Source organism: Danio aesculapii, chromosome 3 (genome assembly GCF_903798145.1).
Source record: "Danio aesculapii chromosome 3, fDanAes4.1, whole genome shotgun sequence".
Classification (NCBI taxonomy): domain Eukaryota; kingdom Metazoa; phylum Chordata; class Actinopteri; order Cypriniformes; family Danionidae; genus Danio; species Danio aesculapii.
The window spans coordinates 36,832,979-36,855,499 of NC_079437.1; the positions used below are offsets into that span (position 1 = coordinate 36,832,979).

The following is a 22,521-nucleotide window of genomic DNA, read 5'->3' on the forward strand; positions in this document are numbered from 1 at the left end:
CCAAGTATGTCCTGAATACACTAATGCCTTATTGATTAATTTGTTTTGTTAACAGTTTGACTAATCAAATAAAATTCTATAATTTTTTGTCTGCATGGTCTGAAGATTAGCTGGTTTGAATTTTGTAAAAAATCAGACAGTCTAGAAAAGTTTGAAAGGTTTTCAAAAAAATTTAAAAGTAAAAAGATTGATGATGGAAAATGACACCATCTTGGCATTCGTAATCAAAATACCACAAAAACTACCCCAAGCAAAAATTAAATGGCCAAAATTAAGGCTAAATCTGAACTTGCATGCATCCATTTATTAGTGTAAATGTACAAATTTTATAATGATTTTCAAGATATAATCGTTTAAGATTTAACAATCCAAAAAAAAAAAAAAACAAAGCAGAAGAATAGGGGTAACGAGAGTGGCTCGAGACCATGTTTCATCTCTCTTTTTTCAACTTTCTCTTTCCCCTCATCTTTCCATTATCTTTTGCTGGCCTGTTTCAGCCTCTACTCAATGTCTCAACTCTCATTTATCACAATTTGTCATCTATGGGTTCGCATTTTTGTAGACTACTAAGCCTGCAGTGAGAACTCCAGCAAGGAAATCTCCAATTGTCTGCCAGGTGGGGGTCCTGAAATATGAACGGATTCCATCCTGGTGGAGAAAAAGGGGATGATGGAGATGGCAAGAGTCAGAGTCATTTTAAAAGGTGCAATAATCTTTTCTTTTTAAAAAAACAACACCACCAAAATACGTTTGTAGACATTTAGCAGTAAGAGTATTCTATAGCAGTCGTCCCCAACCCCCGAGTCGTAGACCGGTACCGGTCCGTGTATCAATTGGTATCGGGCTGCACAAGAAATCGTTAATTATTTCTGTTTTATTTATTATCTGAGTTTAAACTATCTTTTATTTTGAAAAATGACTGCTCATTTGAGTGCCAAAACAAACGTTTTTGGCACATTTCTTTTCGAAGGGAAAAAGGCCCAGTGAAGGACCCGCGAACTGCCAAGAAATGCTTCCGCAACCAATTTGTCAACAAATCAGATGAATACAGCATGTCTGTGAAAAATCAACTGCTGATCGCTAATGATGGCGGCCTTAGGGGCTGTTCACGTTATGCATCTTTTCCACGCGCAAGTTTGTTATTTCCAATGGAGGCCCAGCCAAACACTGCAGTGCTTTTTAATTTTCTCCATAAATAAAACTTGTATCAGAGTTGCAGCAATGTTTCGTCAGCTTGTCATCCTTTAAGAAAACAGTTGATGGTCGCCTATACCAATCTACGTACACCCACCCAGGGCCACAGTAAAATTGTCAAGCATTGACAGTCAACAGTGATAAAAAGGTTGGAGAACACTGTTCTATAGAACGTCTACAGCAAAAACACAGGGCAGAGAAAATACAAATGAGAAATATAACTTTATAAGGATGGTTAAGGCCCTGGTATACTTCACATGAAGTTCTTTTACATTCTTCATTTGAGAGGAATAAGAGGTTTGAAAATGCTAAGTGATGACATTGTTTTTGAACCTCAATGTTGCAGTAGGCAGGGTTTTAAATGTCAGGCTGCTTGTACACCCTTAAATACAACAGTGTTGGTGACTGTGAGAGAAGAATTGTTTCATAAACATCTGGAAAACCACCTTCTCCAGCCTGTTACACAACAGATGAGAATCTCCACTGTGACGCACCACAACTTTACATTGTTTTCTATTTGCAGAGGACAGACACCAATGTTTCCAACTTTAAAAAACTTTGCATTATAAAGTGTTTTTTTTTGTCAAAATCGTTACCCCCCTCTAAATCTGTAAAATCTGAAAGAAATAGTGTGGATAATCTTTACCAGCTCTCCTGCTAGACCCTTCAGTGTATCCTTGTTGACAACTTGGTGTTGTTGTTGTTTCTCTTATCTTACTTCCATGTTTATGAGGAAGCATGTCATGAGGGTGCAGTTCCAAACACTGCCACCGATTGTGTAACTGTCATGGACCAATGGTAGCTCAAATGTGTTTTTGGAGCCACAACGAAATCCCTCAAAATGTTCACTTTGGTCAGTTGTTTCAAACTACATGCGGTACAGGTGAATTGGGTAGGCTAAAATTGACCGTAGTCTATGAGAGTGAATGAGTGTGTGGATGTTTCCCAGAGATGGGTTGAGGCTGGAATGGCATCCGCTACGTAAAACGTGCTGGATAAGTTGACGGTTCATTCCGCTGTGGCGACCCTAGATTAATAAAAGGGACTAAGCCAAAAATTCGGTCACTTTTGGTGTGAAAGAACAGTGAAAGGTTAAACGCATGTGTGTGTTTGTGTGTGTGTGTATGTGTGAGCGAGGAACCGAATGAGCATGTGCACGAGCGCAAACTTTATAACAACATTGTGTGTGCCTCATTGTTGCAGAAAGGCTTGAATTAACTCCACAACAAATACATCAAATAACTGTTGGAAAAGTTTTTACTGTAGTAAGGGTGATTTGATTCATTCCTGTCTGTCACTGTGCTGCTTATGCCGAGTTCAGACTGCCTGATTTTCCAAGTGTTACAGATGTTTTCACACTGCATGACTATCTGGGCTAGCCTTTCGTGCTGATGGATCGGCAACAAGGGGCTTCACATTGCATGACTTTAAAATAGGAGAATCGCCGACAACTTTGTCTCAGTCCCCAAACCACATCTCTTATAACCAAACACACGCGAGAAGTGACATGGAAACAACGCGAGGTCACATGGTTTATCTTTAGTCATTAACTACATAATGAGAAAGAAGCCTTTAGTGGGGTAGAAAATCTACTTATTTTCCTCACCTGGCTTTTGAAGGGAATTAGCAATTTCTCCTTAACTTTTTCCTTTTTCGACCCGGTTGTGATATTGCTCAGATGACATGTCAAACAGACACAGGTGCTCCTGCCAAATTTACACTAGTTTTTCCCTCATTTCTTGGGTCCAAATAGACCGAAAAGAAGCCATTTTAACTTCACCATCCTCCCGCTAGCCAGCAGATACCCATACTAGTGGATGCTGCTCTCTCATTGGCAGGGGCGGACTTAGTGATTTGGAGGCCCAAAGCAATTCCAGGCATGGGGCCCTATTTTTTCTCTGTAGATTTTTTTTTTTTTGTAAATAAACCGCATGTTAAAATATATTTAAAGTGGAACATTTATCTTCTTAATGTAAAATAAACACAATAAATTCCCAAATAAAAGTTCACAAGTTCACAAACTATGTACAGTTAGTTAGCCATATTTGTGATTATTTATTAATATTTACATGTGCAGTATGGAAGGAACGGTCCACTATTCATGAAGACCCCTGGTTTTGAAAAGCATTAAACATTAATGTTTATGTACAGATTTTACAACATAGAAAATTATTAAAAGAGATATATGATTAATATAGGCTTCTTGGCATTAGTTGGGGCCCCTAAGCAGGAGAAGCTACACCATCATAGCAATAGTGAGCAATCTCTTTGGCTCTGACAGGCACGTGGGAATGGTGGGCTGGGAGAACCAGCTTAATTGCAGTAAAGGTACAGGCAACAAAAACAGCTGCAAAGTCAAACCAACAGCTCAAATTTCCAATATACACGAAGGTAGATTAAATAATCTGATTTGTGTGTTGAGCTAAACTTTACAGACACATTCTGGAGACACAAAAGACGTATCTTAAATCTTGAAAAAACGAATAAATAGGTGCCCTTTAATGTGCAATACGATTGTTCTTTGCTTAACTTTAACAAAGGTGAGCAGGTGATAACTACGCAAGTAAACATCACTTGCTAGTGCATCTTTGTTATTGGAATTCCCAAATTGAAACTATGTTTTTTTTCTGAGATAAAAGTAACTGCTTGTACAGTGTGTATATCAGTGGTGCTCAACCCTGTTCCTGGAGATTGACCTTCCTGCAAAGTTCAGCTCCAACCCTGATCAAACACACCTGAACCAATTAATTAGGACCTGAACAGCACTTGATAATTACAGGCAGTGTTGCAACTGAAATCTGCAGGAAGGTCGATCTCCTGGAACAGGGTTGGTCACCCCTGGTGTATATAAATGTAGGGCAGAGGCACCAAGGTGTGAACTTTTTGTGTTTGTTTTGCTGATTTCAAATGTGCATGCTGTTATTTTCATCACAGTTCAGTGTATGGAAATATCTTTCAAACACACAACATTTCCCTTTATTTTAAAGAAGCCACTGTTATGACTTACCCATCCACCCTGCTCCCTGATCCACTTTAAAGAGTATTTTCTAATTGAAGACATAGTCCAGTTTATAATGCTTCTGACTGAGTCAACACATCGGATTTCAGCAGCCTAGGAGACATAAATGTCAATTGCTTACAACGTCAAAATGCATTTAGGTATGAGATGGAACTTGTGTAGGTTTTCACCTTAATGACAAACTGATAAGCAATGTAGAAAAGTGCCACGACCCTGCCCCAGTTGAATATCCCATCAGAGAAGATCCCACTGGTCACATCAACATAGACATCTTTAGTCGGTTTAAAAGAAAGGTCATTTTTTATCCAGAAACAAAACAGCAACAATGAATTGCAGCACACATTCAGTGGTCATCATTCGTAGGCCAGACTGGTAACTTTTCCCTTTCTAGTTTTTCATTTTCATCCAACTGAAATGCAATCTTTACCATACACTCGGACAATTCTTTATGGCTGGGGTCGCTCATCTCAACAATACCAGAATTATTTTGTAGCCAACAAGTTACTTCAGCTTCTCTGTCTAAGTGTTGACGAAGCCATTCAATGATGAAGGTGCCAGAGAGAAGAAGAGATGAGGTAACAAACAAATGAAATGAAGATGGAAAGGAGAAGCAGAAAGAAAATGATACTCACTTACAATAAAGTGCAGTTCCTTCACCAAGTGTCTGATCATTGCCACTGCTTTTTCATTATTGGAAAAAAATAATTAAAATGGCACAATACAGATTGTAAGACCAACTATATTAAACAAAAAGCATGAACAATTCTTTATGTTTTATTTATAGGGCACCTATGATGAAAACCATCTTTTATAAGCTGTTTGGACAGAACAGTATGTAGATATAGTGTGTCCACAGAGTGGATGATATAAAGACAATACATCTCTTATTTTTAAATTTCCTGACTTTAAAATAGGATCCAAATCCCTCAGATTTTGAGGCCCACCGCGACCTGACATAGGAGTGTGGTTTCCCTGCCCACCGAATTGATTGATAGCCGCGTATTAACATGTCTCCATAGTAATGCGTTTAATCATATTAACAAGACAGGACGTGCGTAAAGCAACTGGGATTAAAAGATCTGTTCAGCTCTCTGTGATCATCAATCATCATCAAATGTGATCAAGAATGAGTTTACAAGTTTAAAACATTTCTAAAACAGTGCGTGTTTGTAATCAATTACAGTGATTTTATCGTTTTTATCACCATAGCCTCATGTCAGTCAGTGCATTTATAAAAGAATTCGCTTCAGTCCCAGTTTGTGGACGTTAAATCAGGTTTACTTTGTAAATTAACATAATGGCTATCTATACAGCAGTGGATATTAACGTGCAAAAACAGTGCAAACAGTGCAAAGTGCAAAGCGTGCTGAGTGTGTGCGTGAATTTTGTAACGACATTGTGTCAAATGCTTGAATTAACTCCACAACAAATGCATCAAATAATCAATGGGAAAGTCTTGATGTTTGTCACTGTGCTGTTTATCTGATGCAGTCAAAGCAGAGATTGAGACACACTCTGACAGGCATGTGGGAATGGTGGGCGGGGAGAACTAGCATTAAAGGCACAAGCCACAAAAACAGCTACATTGTGTTCAGGGCAGAAAATCCAATATTCTGAAAGCTATAATAAATAATCTGATGGGTGTGTTGAGCTGAAACTTTACAGACACATTCTATAGACACAAAATACTCATCTTAAATCTTTAAAAAAGGGGCAACATAAGTGCTCTTTAAAGATAAATAAACAAAAACAAATGTAAAAGTCAATCAAATGAAGAACACAGTTCACAGCGTTTGAGGCTGGTCTCATTCCATATTGCTTGTTTCACTCTGCGGTATATAATTCAGCACAGATTTCGTTTCTGAGCTGATGTAAAATGGCACGAGTTGCCATATGGAAAAATAAGTATAATCGTATCGCTTGGTGATTTCCAAAAATTTTATGTAATACATTTTTTTAAACTATTAGAATGACCATATTTGATCCACAACTAACAAACAATAAAAATAATAGTTAATGTTTACATTAAAAACAACACCATTGTAACGAGGATGCTTTGCTAGAATCCATATGCAGAAGTTTTATTAAAGGGTTTAGGCAGAGACATCAGTGAGTAAACAGGCGGAAAGTTGGCAACACATAGGCGGGCCTGGGGTATGGAGCAGAGGTGTACCTGAAGCATGGAGCTGCGGAGGGTCTGGTGCGTGGAGCTGCGTAGGGCCTGGAGTGTGAAGCTGCAGAGGGCCTGGAGCTGCAGATGGCCTGGAGTGTTAAGCTGCGGAGGGCCTGGAGAGTGGGGCTGCGGAGGGCCTGGAGCATGGAGCTGCGGAAGGCCTGATGAGTGGAGCTGAGATATGTCTGCCTGCTCGAGCTGGCTCCTCCTCCATTGCCCCAACAACCCTGGACCCCGACACAAAACAGCCAATCTCAATAACCTGTTCACATATCACCACACCCGTCCACCTCCAAACATTAATCCAGTCAGGCATGCGCTACGCTAGCTCGCAAAATGGCTAGTAACGTTAATGTAATCCCAGATATCCCAAGTCTCCCGGAAGTTTTGGGAGTCTCCCGCAAATGCATAGACTCCCAGATGCCCATAAACGAATGGTAATCTTCCAGAAATGGCACATCTCCCCAACCCCCCCCTCCCCCTACCCCCCCGCACACCCCTCTCCACTGCATCCCCTTCCTGCTCTTCAGGTACTGTATGTTGGGCACAACTCACCCCCGCCGCTCAGGTACATGGCACAAACACGCCTAGTGTTAAGTTGAGCATATCAACTTATTTACACTGACATCATGGAATCTGGAACTGGAACAGCATTCAGACAGGCAATTCCTACAGATTCGAACAGGGCAAAACAAATCACTGAGGCGATTGGTACATTTATAGCTGTGGATATGAGAGAACTTAATCGGTAATGGAAATTTCGGGTTTCAAGAAAATGTTAAATGTAATAGAGCCCCGTTACATTATTGCTTCATAAGCCCCTTTCAGTCAGATAATTCCTGCTTTCAGATCCACTAAAATGGCAAGTGACAGTCAAATTAAACAGATTTGGGCTGTCTGAAGAAAAGGTGGACACTCATCTTTCTGAAAATAAAAAAATACTTAAAATTGATTGAAACTGAGTTCCATATAAAAACTAAAATATTATTTTCTTTTTATTTGTTTAACTACTACAATATTATATTTATTTTTATAGGAAGCTTTGGTTTTGAGTATAAAGAAGGATTTGTTTGATTTGCTGCTAAGCAGAAACCCCAGAAAGTATAGCTCTATCACTGTATAAAGTAAAAAAAAACAAGATCATACTTTTATGATGTTAGTTTTAATACATAAAAAATTTAAATCAGAGAAATCCTCTGGCTTTTTTCTTTTTTTGCTGTATCAAAAACATACCGAACCGAGATTTTTGTGCACCGTTACACCCCTAATACTTATGCATACATGATATACACACATGATACATATACACACATACGAGACACTCTATACATTCCACTCCTTACATATGCACACTCTATACATGTGCACACATGTCAGGATTAGAACCCAGGTCTCTGGCATGAAAGGTGAGTCACATACCTACTGAGCTACCAGAAGCTGATGTACACATACAACGAAAGGACATGATACACTCTATACACATAAACACACATAATACACCATACATATGCACACATGATACACTATAAACTCTATACATATACACACAAGATGCACTCCATACAGATGCACACATGATATACTTATACATAAGCACACATGATACACTCCATACCTATGCACACATGATACACTATACACTCTTTACATATACACACATGAAACTGTAATACATAAGCACACATGATACACTCCATACAAATGCACATATGATACATTCTATACACACTATACATATGCACACATGATACACTCCATACATATACACACGTCACATATACACACATGTCAGAGTCTAGGTTAGAACCCGGGTCTCTGGCGAAAAGGGTGAGTGACATACCTATTGAACTACCTGAAGTTGATGAACCCATGCAATGAAAGGAAGTGAAACACTCTATACATAAACACACACAATACACTCCATACATATGCGCACAGGATACAAAATAAACTCTATACATATGCACACATGGTACACTCTATACAGATGCACACCAAATACGTTCTATAAAAACATGACACACTCCATACATATGAACACGATACACTCTATACATATGCACACATGATACACTCTATACATATACACACATAATACACTCCATACATATGCACACACGATACACTATACACTCCATACATATGCACAGATGAGACATTCCATACAGATACACACATGATACATTCTATACACACGATACACTCCATACATATGCACACATGATACACTCTATACTTCAAGAGTTCACACTTAGCTGATGATTCATCAATAGCTTGTTTGGCATGCTGTCCCGGGAGAGAGCCCCGAGCTCAAGGGATCCTCGAGCCCGGGGCTTCCTCCCGTTTGCAGAGCGAGAGGGGAGCCTGAGCTCGGTGGATCTCAGAACTCCCCGTCTGCAGTAGCTAAGGGAACCCGTGAGGAAAAAGCAAGGGGGCTAGACAAATGTTTCATTGTTATGCATGATGTATATATTTTTTTAGATGGTGGGAGGAAACCGGAGAACCCGGGGAAAACCCACGCGGACACGGGGAGAACATACAAACTCCTCACAGAAACACCTACTGACCTGGCAGGACCAGGGTTGGCAGTGTTCTTGCTGTGGGGCTAACAGTGCTAACCACTGGGCCTCCGTGCCGCCCGATCTAAGGTGAAGGAGGAGAATGGGGAGGAAGGGGGGTTTCTTCCAAACGAAGATAAAGTGGACTGAAAACTTTGGTTATTTATAGTAGCTTATGGCTCATATGATTGGATGATACTGATTAGCTTAATACGAGACCGGCTGTGATAAATCATAAACACGTGATCCTCCCGAAATTAGTTTATTAATAAACTTCACTTCAAGAGTTCACACTTAGCTGATGATTCATCAATAGCTTGTTTGGCATGCTGTCCCGTGAGAGAGCCCTGAGCTCAAGGGATCCTCGAGCCCGGGGCTTCCTCCCGTTTGCAGAGCGAGAGGGGAGCCTGAGCTCGGTGGATCTCAGAACTCCCCAAATTGCAGTAATTGATCGCTCGGGACAGCAGCCGCGTATTTGTAAGAAAAAACCCCCCAAAAAGGTGTTGGGGAACTCCTGCGGGAGTTAGAGCTCTGGAAGACCCCTGCGGGGGTCGGAGCTTTTTTGTACAGGTTGGGGGAGTTAGAAGCGGACAAGGGGACACATCTGGACATGTGCAAGTACGAATGTACTTAATGTCCAAATGAGTACCCAGGCATGGACACATATGCTCACACACGTACACACACACATACGCACACACGCTAACGCATACACACGTCTACGTGCGCACGCGCGCGTACACGCACAGAAAGCAAACGTGCATGCGCGCATGCACACGCCCATGCGTGCACGCGGCCACGAGCAAACATGAATTTACACAAATGCGTATAACTAACTATATATCTATGGATAGCTCCTGCGGGAGTTTGGCTGTTGTGACAAAGAGCCTTGGGAGGGTTATGAAGTGGACAGTAAACTGCTGGGGGGGTGGGGCGGAGGGGGTGGCTGGGTGGGACTCTTGCGAGAGTCGCGTCTCTAATTTGACTCCTGCGGGAGTCGGAGCCGGGGAGGCAGACATGGGGAGAGGAAATTATGCTCTTGTTAAAGGAGTTATAGAAGGAGAGGGGGGTGGGGGGCATGGGGGGGGGATTCGGATTGCCTAGAACCTTAGGGAGGGAGTGTGGGGGTTGGAAGTATGGTGAGGGCTCGTTGAGCTTCCCTGAGGTGGTATTTACTAAGGCGAATGTAGGATTTGAAAGCTTCAGAGGACCAGCGACCGAGTGTCTGGATCTGATGCTGGGAAAGCCCGTTGAAGGCTGCTGTGGTGGCGGCACCAATCCTAAATGAGTGGCTGGAAAATGGCTCGGGGGAAAAACCTGAGAGGCTGAGAACTTCTTTAAGGTGTTTTTGGAACCAAAAGCGAGTTACTGGATGGTTAGCGTCATCAGTAAAGAGTGGGGCTAGTGGGTTAGCTTTTTGAGATTTTCTTAGATCTAGGAATGCTAGGAGGGTTTGGAAGGGGTGGGTGGGGGAAGGTATGTTGAAAATGTAAATAAGGTGTCCTTTATGGAATTGATCTGTTTTGCTTTGTTTGACAAGGAAAGAAATGGTTTCCTTATCTTGCAAAGTTAGATCTGAAATAGTGGGGTGGAGTGAAGGGTTGAATTTGGATGTTAGTTAATTCGGAGCATCTGAGAAAGCCGAAGAAGGCTAGGGTGAACATGGCATCTAAGGTGCGAGCTGTGTGGGAGGAGATGTAACCTTTACGTAGAGTATAAATGCATGAGGAGAGGATTTTGAGTGTGATGGGTTGTCTAGAATCGGGGGTGGTGGGGTGGGTTTTTTGAATACCTTTAATGTGGAGGGAGGTTTGCGAATTGGTGATGGTATCTGAGGGGGACCCGTGGATTAATTTGTGAAAAAATTGGATCCCACTGAGATAGCTTTTGATTGAACTTGCTTGGATGTGTTTTGCAGAGTGAAGGTGTGATATGAAGGAGATGATGGAGAGGAGGGAAAAATCGGGGAAATGTAGGTGATGGAGGGTGTGAAAATGTTTGAAGGTGTTCCATGCTGTGAGGTATGAATGGAGGGTTCTGGGGGCTACAGCTTGTAATATGAGAGATAGGGAGGTCCGCCTCTGGGGCCAATCGCCAGAATTTCTGGAAAGAAAAACGAGAAAGAGAGTCAGCAATTTGTTTTTGCAACCAGGTACATGTTCAGCAGTTATGATAAATTGTTTTTGAGCAGAAATCCAGGTGAGGCGTCTTAGAAACGGCATTATTGAAGGGGAGTGAGAACGCCCTTTATTATTGCAGTATACCGTAGCTTGGTTATCACAATGAACGAGAATGCTAGAAGTGGACCATTCATCTCCCCACAGAATGGCTGCTGCAACTATTGGGTAGAGTTCGAAGAGGGCTGAAGAGCTTTGGTTTTTTGGAATGGAAGTCAATTGGGGTGGCCATGCGGCAGCCAAACAATGCCCATTATAGAAACCTCCAAAACCAACTGACGGGGCAGCATCTGTGAATAAATTAATGTCTATGGGGGATGCTACAAAGTCGCTGTAGAAAAAGGAACAGCCGTTCCATTGCTTAAGGAAGGTGATCCATAAGCTTAGCTCTTCGCGACTGGGTTTAGAGAGAAGGATTGTTTCTTCTAAACCATGGACTGTAGTGGAGAGTTGGAGGAGGTGAGTAATGAATGGGCGGCCTTGAGGAATTATGCGCATGGCAAAATTAAGATGGCCAAGAATGGATAGGAGTTCACGTTTAGTGCATGTCTGTTTTTCTAGGAATATCTGGGATAGGGAAATGATTCGATCGATTTTCTCTTTAGGGAGAGATGCTTGAAATTTTTTCGAGTCTAGTTTAATGCCCAGAAATTCGATTGTGGTACTGGGTCCTGAGGTTTTTTCCTCTGCGAGAGGAATTCCTAGTTTAGCGAAAACCTGTTGGGTGATCGCTAGGTCCTTAGCTGGAGGTGAAGAAGGGGGGGAAATTATGAGAAAATCATCTAGAAGATGAATGAGGTGGGGGATTTTGTAATTATTAGACAAAATCCAGCATAGTGCTTCTGACATCATGTCGAATATTTTTGGACTACTTTTGCATCCGAAAGTTAGTCGGACTGCAAAATAGAATTGGGAACGCCAATGAATGCCAAAAAGATGCCAAAAGTCTGGATGGATTGGCAATATTTTAAAGGCAGATGAAATGTCTACTTTAGCTAGCCAGGCGTTGCGACCGGCTATTTTGATGAGGGTGATAGCTTGCTCAATGTCGTGGTAGTTGAGCGAATATTCGTCTAATGGGATAGTGCTGTTAATGCTGGGAAAAACTGAATTGTGGGGGGCCGAAAGATCAATTATTAGGCGTTTTTTGTCAGAAAATTTTCGAGTTGCGACTCCTATGGGGCTAATTCGTGAGACATTGAATGGAGGAGCCATGAATGGTCCGATCATGAAGTTATTGTCGATTTCTTTTTTAATAAGATAATCAACAGTATCGGGTTCAGTGGTAGCAGACTGCAAATTGGGACAAAAGAGATTGTGAGAAGGAAGAGCTGAGATGCCTGGGTGGAATCCGTGGGTTAGACCTGAAATTAGAAAATCAGAGAAGTTAGTATCAGGGTGAGAACTTAGTTCTAGAGCAAGATTAGGAATATTCACAGGAGTTGACAGGTAATTTTTAGATTTTTTATTTTTTGCCCTGAGGACTTGGCAGATGATTTTGGCGTAAGCGCCACCACAATATGAGCATAAATGGAGGTATCTGCAAGGCATTCTGTTACATCTGCTGATGTTAAAATTCATGCAGATGTCACGGTTAGGGAGGGAGGGTTTGAGGCAGGGAGACAGCAGAGAAGGGATGTTGTGGCTGGGTGGTTGAGGAACATAGCTGGTGGATTTGATGGATGATTTAGTAGGATCAGAGGAGGGAGTGATTAGAGGACAGGAGGTAGTGGGGTGCAGACTGGAGCGGCAGACAGCGCAGGTTAGATTGCGGCATCCTAAAAATACCCGATTGTGGAGCTCAGTGTCCAAAGCCCCCCAGTAAGGACACTGGTTCCACTGGGTCACTCGTAATGCGCATTTGGCGGAGAATAAATTGTGGTAGGTGTAGAAGTGTGTGCCCCCATAGGAGAGCGCGAGCTCGGCGATGATTGCCATATAATCATTTAACTCACGTCTCCTATGGGGGAACACGGAACAAATCATGTCTGTAAATCTTGAAAAGGCAATGGAAAATTCACATACATATTCAAACATAAAACTCTAACACTTAGGCACACATGATACATAAACACTCTGTAAAGAGGCACATATGATGCATTCTATACACACGATACACTCCATAGATAAGCACACATGATATGCTCCATACATATACACACTCTGTACATATATACACATGAGACACTTTATACATATACACTCCTTACATATGCACCCTCTATCCATATATACACATCTCATGGTCTGGGATAGAAATCCGGTCTCTGGTGTGAAAGGTGAGTCACATACCTACCAGAAGTTGATGTACCCATATAATGAAGTGAAGTGCACACATGACACACTATATAGAGATGCACATATAATACATTCTATACACACATGATACACAAACACGCATGTCAGGGATAGAACCCAGGTCTCTGGTGTGAAAGGTGAGTGACATACCTGCTGAGCTACCAGAAGTTGATGTATCCATACAACGAAAATAAGTGATACACTCTATACATATACATAATACATAATACACTCCATACATATGCACACATGATACACTATATACAGATGCACATATGATACATTCTATACACATATGATATGCTCCATACATATGAACACATGATACACTCCATACATATGCACACAAGATACACTCTATACATATACACACCTGATACATGACAACTCCATTCAGATGCACAAATGATAAATTCTATACACACATAATACACTCCATACATATACACACTCCATACATATGCTTACATGATACATTCTATACTCACATGATACACTCCATACATATGAACACATGGTACACTCCATACATATGCACACAATATACACTCTATACATACACATAGTACACTCCATACATATATTCACACATGATACATAAACACTCCATACAGATGCACAGATAATATATTCTATACACACATGATACACTCCATACATATGCACACATGATACATAAACACTCCATACAGATGCAAAAATGTTACATTATTTACACACATGATACACTCCATACACTACATACAGATGCACTCCATACATATGAACACATTCTATACACACATGATAAACTCCATACATATACACACATATGATACATTCCATACATATACACACATTATATACTCCATATATATGAACATATGAGACACTCCTTACATATGCACACATGATACATTCTATACACACATGATACACTCCATCCATAATCACTCTACACATATACACAAACACTCCATACAGATGCACATATGATACGTTCTATGCACACATGATACATTCCATACATATAAAAAGTATGATACATTTTATACACACATGATACACTCCATACATATGCACACATGATACATAAACACTCCATACAGATTCAAAAATGATACATTCTATACACACATGATACACTCCATTCAGATGCACACTGGGATAGAACCCGGGTCTCTGGTGTGAAAGGTGAGTCACATATCTGCTGAGCTACCAGAAGTTGTTGTATCCATACAACGAAAGGAAGTGATACACTCTATACATATACATAATACATAATACGCTCCATACATATGCACAGTTCATACATATGCTTACATGATACATTCTATACTCACATGATACACTCCATACATATGAACACATGATACACTCCATACATATGCACACAATATACACTCTATACATAATACACTCCATACATATATTCACACATGATACATAAACACTCCATACAGATGCACAGATGATACATTCTATACACACATGATATATTCCTTACATACACACACATATGAAATGTTCTATACACACACGAAACATTCCATTCAGATGCACATATGATACATTCTATACACACATGATACACTCCATATATACACACACATATGATACATTCTATACACACATGATACACTCCATATATACACACACATATGATACGTTCTATACACACACATGATACATTCCATACATATACACATATGATACATTCTATACACACATGATACACTCCATATATATGCACACTCTGTACATATACAGACATATCTCTGGTGTGAAAGGTGAGTCACATACCTGCTGAGCTACCAGAAGTTGTTGGGTCCACACAACGAAAGGAAGTGATACACTCTATACATATACATAATACACTCCATACATATGCACACATGATACACTATATACAGATGCATATATGATACATTCTATGCAAACATGATACACTCCATACATATGAACCCATGACACACTCCATACATATGCACACATGATACATAAACACTCCATACAGATGCAAAAATGTTACATTCTATACACATGATACACTACATACAGATGCACATATCATACACTCCATACATATGAACACATTCTATACACATACACACATATGATACATTCTATACACACATTATATATTTCATACATATGAACACATGATACACTCCATACATATGCACAATACAGTCCATACATATATTCACACATGATACATAAACACTCCATACAAATGCACAGATGATATATTCTATACACACATGATACACTCCATACATATACACACTCTGTACATATGATACATTCTATACACACATGATATATTCCTTACATACACACACATATGGTATGTTCTATACACACGCAAAACATTCCGTTCAGATGCACATATGATACATTCTATACACACATGATACACTCCATATATACACACACATATGATACATTCTATACACACATGATACACTCCATATATACACACACACATATGATACGTTCCATACACACACATGATACATTCCATACATATGCACACTCTGTACATATACAGACATTTGCAGGGTCTGGGCTAGAACCCGGGTCTCTGGTGTGAAAGGTGAGTCACATACCTGCTGAGCTACCAGAAGTTGTTGGGTTCACTCAACGAAAGGAAGTGATACACTCTATACATATACATAATACACTCCATACATATGCACACATGATACACTATATACAGATGCACATATGATACATTCTATACACACATGATACACTCCATACATATGAACCCATGATACACTCCATACATATGCACACATGATACATAAATACTCCATACAGATTCAAAAATGATACATTCTATACATACATGATACACACTCTGTACATATACAGACATGTCAGGGTCTGTGATAGAACCCGGGTCTCTGGTGTGAAAGGTGAGTCACATATCTGCTGAGCTACCAGAAGTTGTGGTATCCATTCAACGAAAGGAAGTGATACACTCTATACATATACATGATACATAATACACTCCATACATATGCACACATGACACACTATATACAGTTGCACATATGATACATTCTATACACATATGATATGCTCCATACATATGAACACATGATACACTCCATACATATGAACCCATGATACACTCCATACATATGCACACATGATACATAAACACTACATACAGATGCAAAAATGTTACATTCTATACACATGATACACTACATACAGATGCACATATCATACACTCCATACATATGAACACATTCTATACACATACACACATATGATACATTCTATACACACATTATATATTTCATACACATGAACACATGATACACTCCATACATTTGCACAATACAGTCCATACATATATTCACACATGATACATAAACACTCCATACAGATGCACAGATGATATATTCTATACACACATGATACACTCCATACATATACACACTCTGTACATATGATATATTCTATACACACATGATATATTTCTTACATACACACACATATGATATGTTCTATACACACGCGAAACATTCCATTCAGATGCACATATGATACATTCTATACACATATGATATGCTCCATATATATGAACACATGATACACTCCATACATATGAACCCATGATACACTCCATACATATGCACACATGATACATAAACACTCCATACAGATTCAAAAATGATACATTCTATACACACATGATACACTCCATACATATACACACTCTGTGCATATGATACATTCTATACACACATGATACACTCCATACATATACACACTCCATACATATGCTTACATGATACATTCTATACACACATGATACACTCCACACATATGAACACATGATACACTCCATACATATGCACACAATATACACTCTATACATAATACACTCCATACATATATTCACACATGATACATAAACACTCCATACAGATGCACAGATGATATATTCTATACACACATGATACACTCCATACATATGCACACATGAAACATAAACACTCCATACAGATTCAAAAATGATACATTCTATACACACTCTGTACATATACAGACATGTCAGGGTCTGGGATAGAACACGGGTCTCTGGTGTGAAAGGTGAGTCACATACCTGCTGAGCTACCAGAAGTTGTGGTATCCATTCAACGAAAGGAAGTGATACACTCTATACATATACATGATACATAATACACTCCATACATATGCACACATGATACACTCCATACATATGCACACATGATACATAAACACTCCATACAGATTCAAAAATGATATATTCTAAACACACATGATACACTCCATACATATACACACTCTGTACATATGATACATTCTATACACACATGATACACTCCATACATATGCACACATGATACATAAACACTCCATACAGATGCAAAAATGTTACATTCTATACACATGATACACTACATACAGATGCACATATCATACACTCCATACATATGAACACATTCTATACACATATGATACATTCCATACATGTGATACATTCTATACACACATTATATACTTCATACATATGAACACATGATACACTCCATACATATGCACTCTATACATAATACACTCCATACATATATTCACACATGATACATAAACAGTCGCTACAGATGATATATTCTATACACACATGATACACTCCATACATATACACACTCTGTATATATGATACATTCTATACACACATGTTATATTCCTTACATACACACACATATGATATGTTCTATACACACGAAACATTCCATTCAGATGCACATATGATACATTCTATACACACACATATGATACATTCTATACACACACACACATATGATACATTCTATACACACACGATACATTCCATACACATACACATATGATACATTCTATACACACATGATACACTCCATATATATGCACACTCTGTACATATACAGACATATCAGGGTCTGGGCTAGAACCCGGGTCTCTGGTATGAAAGGTGAGTCACATACCTGCTGAGCAACCAGAAGTTGTTGGGTCCACACAACGAAAGGAAGTGATACACTCTATACATATACATAATACACTCCATACATATGCACACATGATACACTATATACAGATGCACATATGATACATTCTATACACACATGATACACTCCTTACATATGAACCCATGATACACTCCATACATATGCACACATGATACATAAACACTCCATACAGATTCAAAAATGATACATTCTATACACACATGATACACTCCATACATGTACACACTCAGTACATATACAGACATGTCAGGGTCTGGGATAGAACCCGGGTCTCTGGTGTGAAAGGTGAGTCACATACCTGCTAAGCTACCAGAAGTTGTGATATCCGTTCAACGAAAGGAAGTGATACACTCTATACATATACATGATACATAATACACTCCATACATATGCACACATGATACACTATATACAGATGCACATATGATACATTCTATACACACATGATACACTCCATACATATACACACTCTGTGCATATGATACATTCTATACACACATGATACACTCCATACATATACACACTCCATACATATGCTTACATGATACATTCTATACTCACATGATACACTCCATACATATGAACACATGATACACTCCATACATATGCACACAATATACATAATACACTCCATACATATATTCACACATGATACATAAACACTCCATACAGATGCACAGATGATATATTCTATACACACATTATACACTCCATACATATACAGACTCTGTACATATGATACATTCTATACACACATGATACACTCCATACATATGAACACATTCTATATACATACACACATATGATACATTCCATACATGTGATACATTCTATACACACATTATATACTTCATACATATGAACACATGATACACTCCATACATAATACACTCCATACATATATTCACACATGATACATAAACACTCCATACAGATGCACAGATGATATATTCTATACACACATGATACACTCCATACATATACACACTCTGTATTTATGATAAATTCTATACACACATGATATATTCCTTACATACACACATATGATATGTTCTATACACACACGAAACATTCCAGTCAGATGCACATATGATACATTCTATACATACATGATACACTCCATATATACACACATATGATACATTCTATAAACACATGATACACTCCATATATACACACACATATGATACGTTCTATACACACACATTATACATTCCATACACACATGATACACTCCATATATATGCACACTCTGTACATATACAGACATATCAGGGTCTGGGCTAGAACCCGGGTCTCTAGTGTGAAAGGTGAGTCACATACCTGCTGAGCTACCAGAAGTTGTTGGGTCCACACAACGAAAGGAAGTGATACACTCTATACACATACATAATACACTCCATATATATGCACACATGATACACTATATACAGATGCACATATGATACATTCTATACACACATGATACACTCCATACATATGAACCCATGATACACTCCATACATATTCACACATGATACATAAATACTCCATACAGATGCACAGATGATATATTCTATACACACATGATACACTCCATACATATACACACTCTGTACATATGATACATTCTATACACACATGATATATTCCTTACATACACACACATATATGATATGTTCTATACACACGCGAAACATTCCATTCAGATGCACATATGATACATTCTATACACACATGATACATTCCATACATATACACATATGATACATTCTATACACACATGATACACTTCATATATACACACACATATGATACGTTCTATACACACACGATACATTCCATACATATACACACATGATACATTCCATACATCTGCACACATGATACATAAATACTCCATACAGATTCAAAAATGATAGATTCTATACACACATGATACACACTCTGTACATATACAGACATGTCAGGGTCTGTGATAGAACCCGGGTCTCTGGTGTGAAAGGTGAGTCACATATCTGCTGAGCTACCAGAAGTTGTGGTATCCATTCAACGAAAGGAAGTGATACACTCTATACATATACATGATACATAATACACTCCATACATATGCACACATGATACACTATATACAGATGCACATATGATACATTCTATACACATATGATATGCTCCATACATATGAACACATGATACACTCCATACATATGAACCCATGATACACTCCATACATATGCACACATGATACATAAACACTCCATACAGATTCAAAAATGATATATTCTATACACACATGATACACTCCATACATATACACACTCTGTACATATGATACATTCTATACACACATGATACACTCCATACATATACACACTCCATACATATGCTTACATGATACATTCTATACTCACATGATACACTCCATACATATGAACACATGATACACTCCATACATATGCACACAATATACACTCTATACATAATACACTCCATACATATATTCACACATGATACATAAACACTCCATACAGATGCACAGATGATATATTCTATACACACATGATACACTCCATACATATACACACTCTGTACATATGATACATTCTATACACACATGATACACTCCATACATATGCACACATGATACATAAACACTCCATACAGATGCAAAAATGTTACATTCTATACACATGATACACTACATACAGATGCACATATCATACACTCCATACATATGAACACATTCTATACACATACACACATATGATACATTCCATACATGTGATACATTCTATAGACACATTATATATTTCATATAAATAAACACATGATACACTCCATACATATACACACTCTGTACATATGATACATTCTATACACACATGATACACTCCATACATATGCACACATGATACATAAACACTCCATACAGATGCACAGATGATATATTCTATACACACATGATACACTCCATACATATACACACTCTGTACATATGATACATTCTATACACACATGATACACTCCATATATACACACACATATGATACATTCTATACACACATGATACATTCCATACATATACACATATGATACATTCTATACACACATGATACATTCCATATATACACACACATATGATACGTTCTATACACACATGATACATTCCATACATATACGACACATTCTATACACACATGATACACTCCATATATATGCACACTCTGTACATATACAGACATTTGCAGGGTCTGGGCTAGAACCCGGGTCTCTGTTGTGAAAGGTGAGTCACATACCTGCTGAGCTACCAGAAGTTGTTGGGTCCACTCAACGAAAGGAAGTGATACACTCTATACATATACATAATACACTCCATACATATACACACATGATACACTATATACAGATGCACATATGATACATTCTATACACACATGATACACTCCATACATATGAACCCATGATACACTCCATACATATGCACACATGATACATAAACACTCCATACAGATTCAAAAATGATACATTCTATACACACATGATACACTCCATACATATACACACTCTGTGCATCTGATACATTCTATACACACATGATACACTCCATACATATACACACTCCATACATATGCTTACATGATACATTCTATACACACATGATACACTCCACACATATGAACACATGATACACTCCATACATATGCACACAATATACACTCTATACATAATACACTCCATACATATATTCACACATGATACATAAACACTCCATACAGATGCACAGATGATATATTCTATACACACATGATACACTCCATACATATACACACTCTGTACATATGATACATTCTAAACACACATGATACACTCCATACATATGCACACATGATACATAAACACTCCATACAGATGCAAAAATGTTACATTCTATACACATGATACCCTACATACAGATGCACATATCATACACTCCATACATATGAACACATTCTATACACATACACACATATGATACATTCCATACATGTGATACATTCTATACACACATGATACACTCCATACATATGAACCCATGATACACTCCATACATATG

At 38.7% G+C, this 22,521-nt stretch overlaps 2 protein-coding genes across 2 annotated transcripts; both read right to left on the reverse strand.

Moving 5' to 3' along the window:
* Positions 1-540: 540 nt before the first annotated feature.
* Positions 541-4,679, reverse strand: LOC130220558 (apoptosis regulator BAX-like). The gene is made up of 4 exons (XM_056452794.1): positions 4,596-4,679; positions 4,384-4,521; positions 4,202-4,306; positions 541-648 (listed from the first exon to the last, which is right to left on the reverse strand). The coding sequence occupies exons 1-4, from the start codon at positions 4,677-4,679 to the stop codon at positions 541-543; spliced, it is 435 nt and encodes a 144-aa protein (XP_056308769.1).
* Positions 4,680-10,052: 5,373 nt separating this feature from the next.
* Positions 10,053-13,059, reverse strand: LOC130220559 (uncharacterized). The gene is given in 4 exon segments (XM_056452795.1): positions 10,053-10,261; positions 10,993-11,082; positions 11,085-12,485; positions 12,681-13,059. Coding segments are annotated over 4 exon segments (2,079 nt in total).
* Between the last annotated feature and the right edge of the window lie 9,462 nt (positions 13,060-22,521).

Coding starts and splice junctions, on each gene's coding strand:
- LOC130220558 (XM_056452794.1), bottom strand. CDS start 4,679: ATGAGCGACCCCAGCCATAAAGAATTGTCCGAGTGTATGGTAAAGATT. Junction 4,522..4,595: donor AAAATGAAAAACTAGAAAGG/GAAAAGTTACCA, acceptor CTGTTTTGTTTC/TGGATAAAAAATGACCTTTC. Junction 649..4,201: donor TCAGGGAGCAGGGTGGATGG/GTAAGTCATAAC, acceptor TTTCTCCACCAG/GATGGAATCCGTTCATATTT.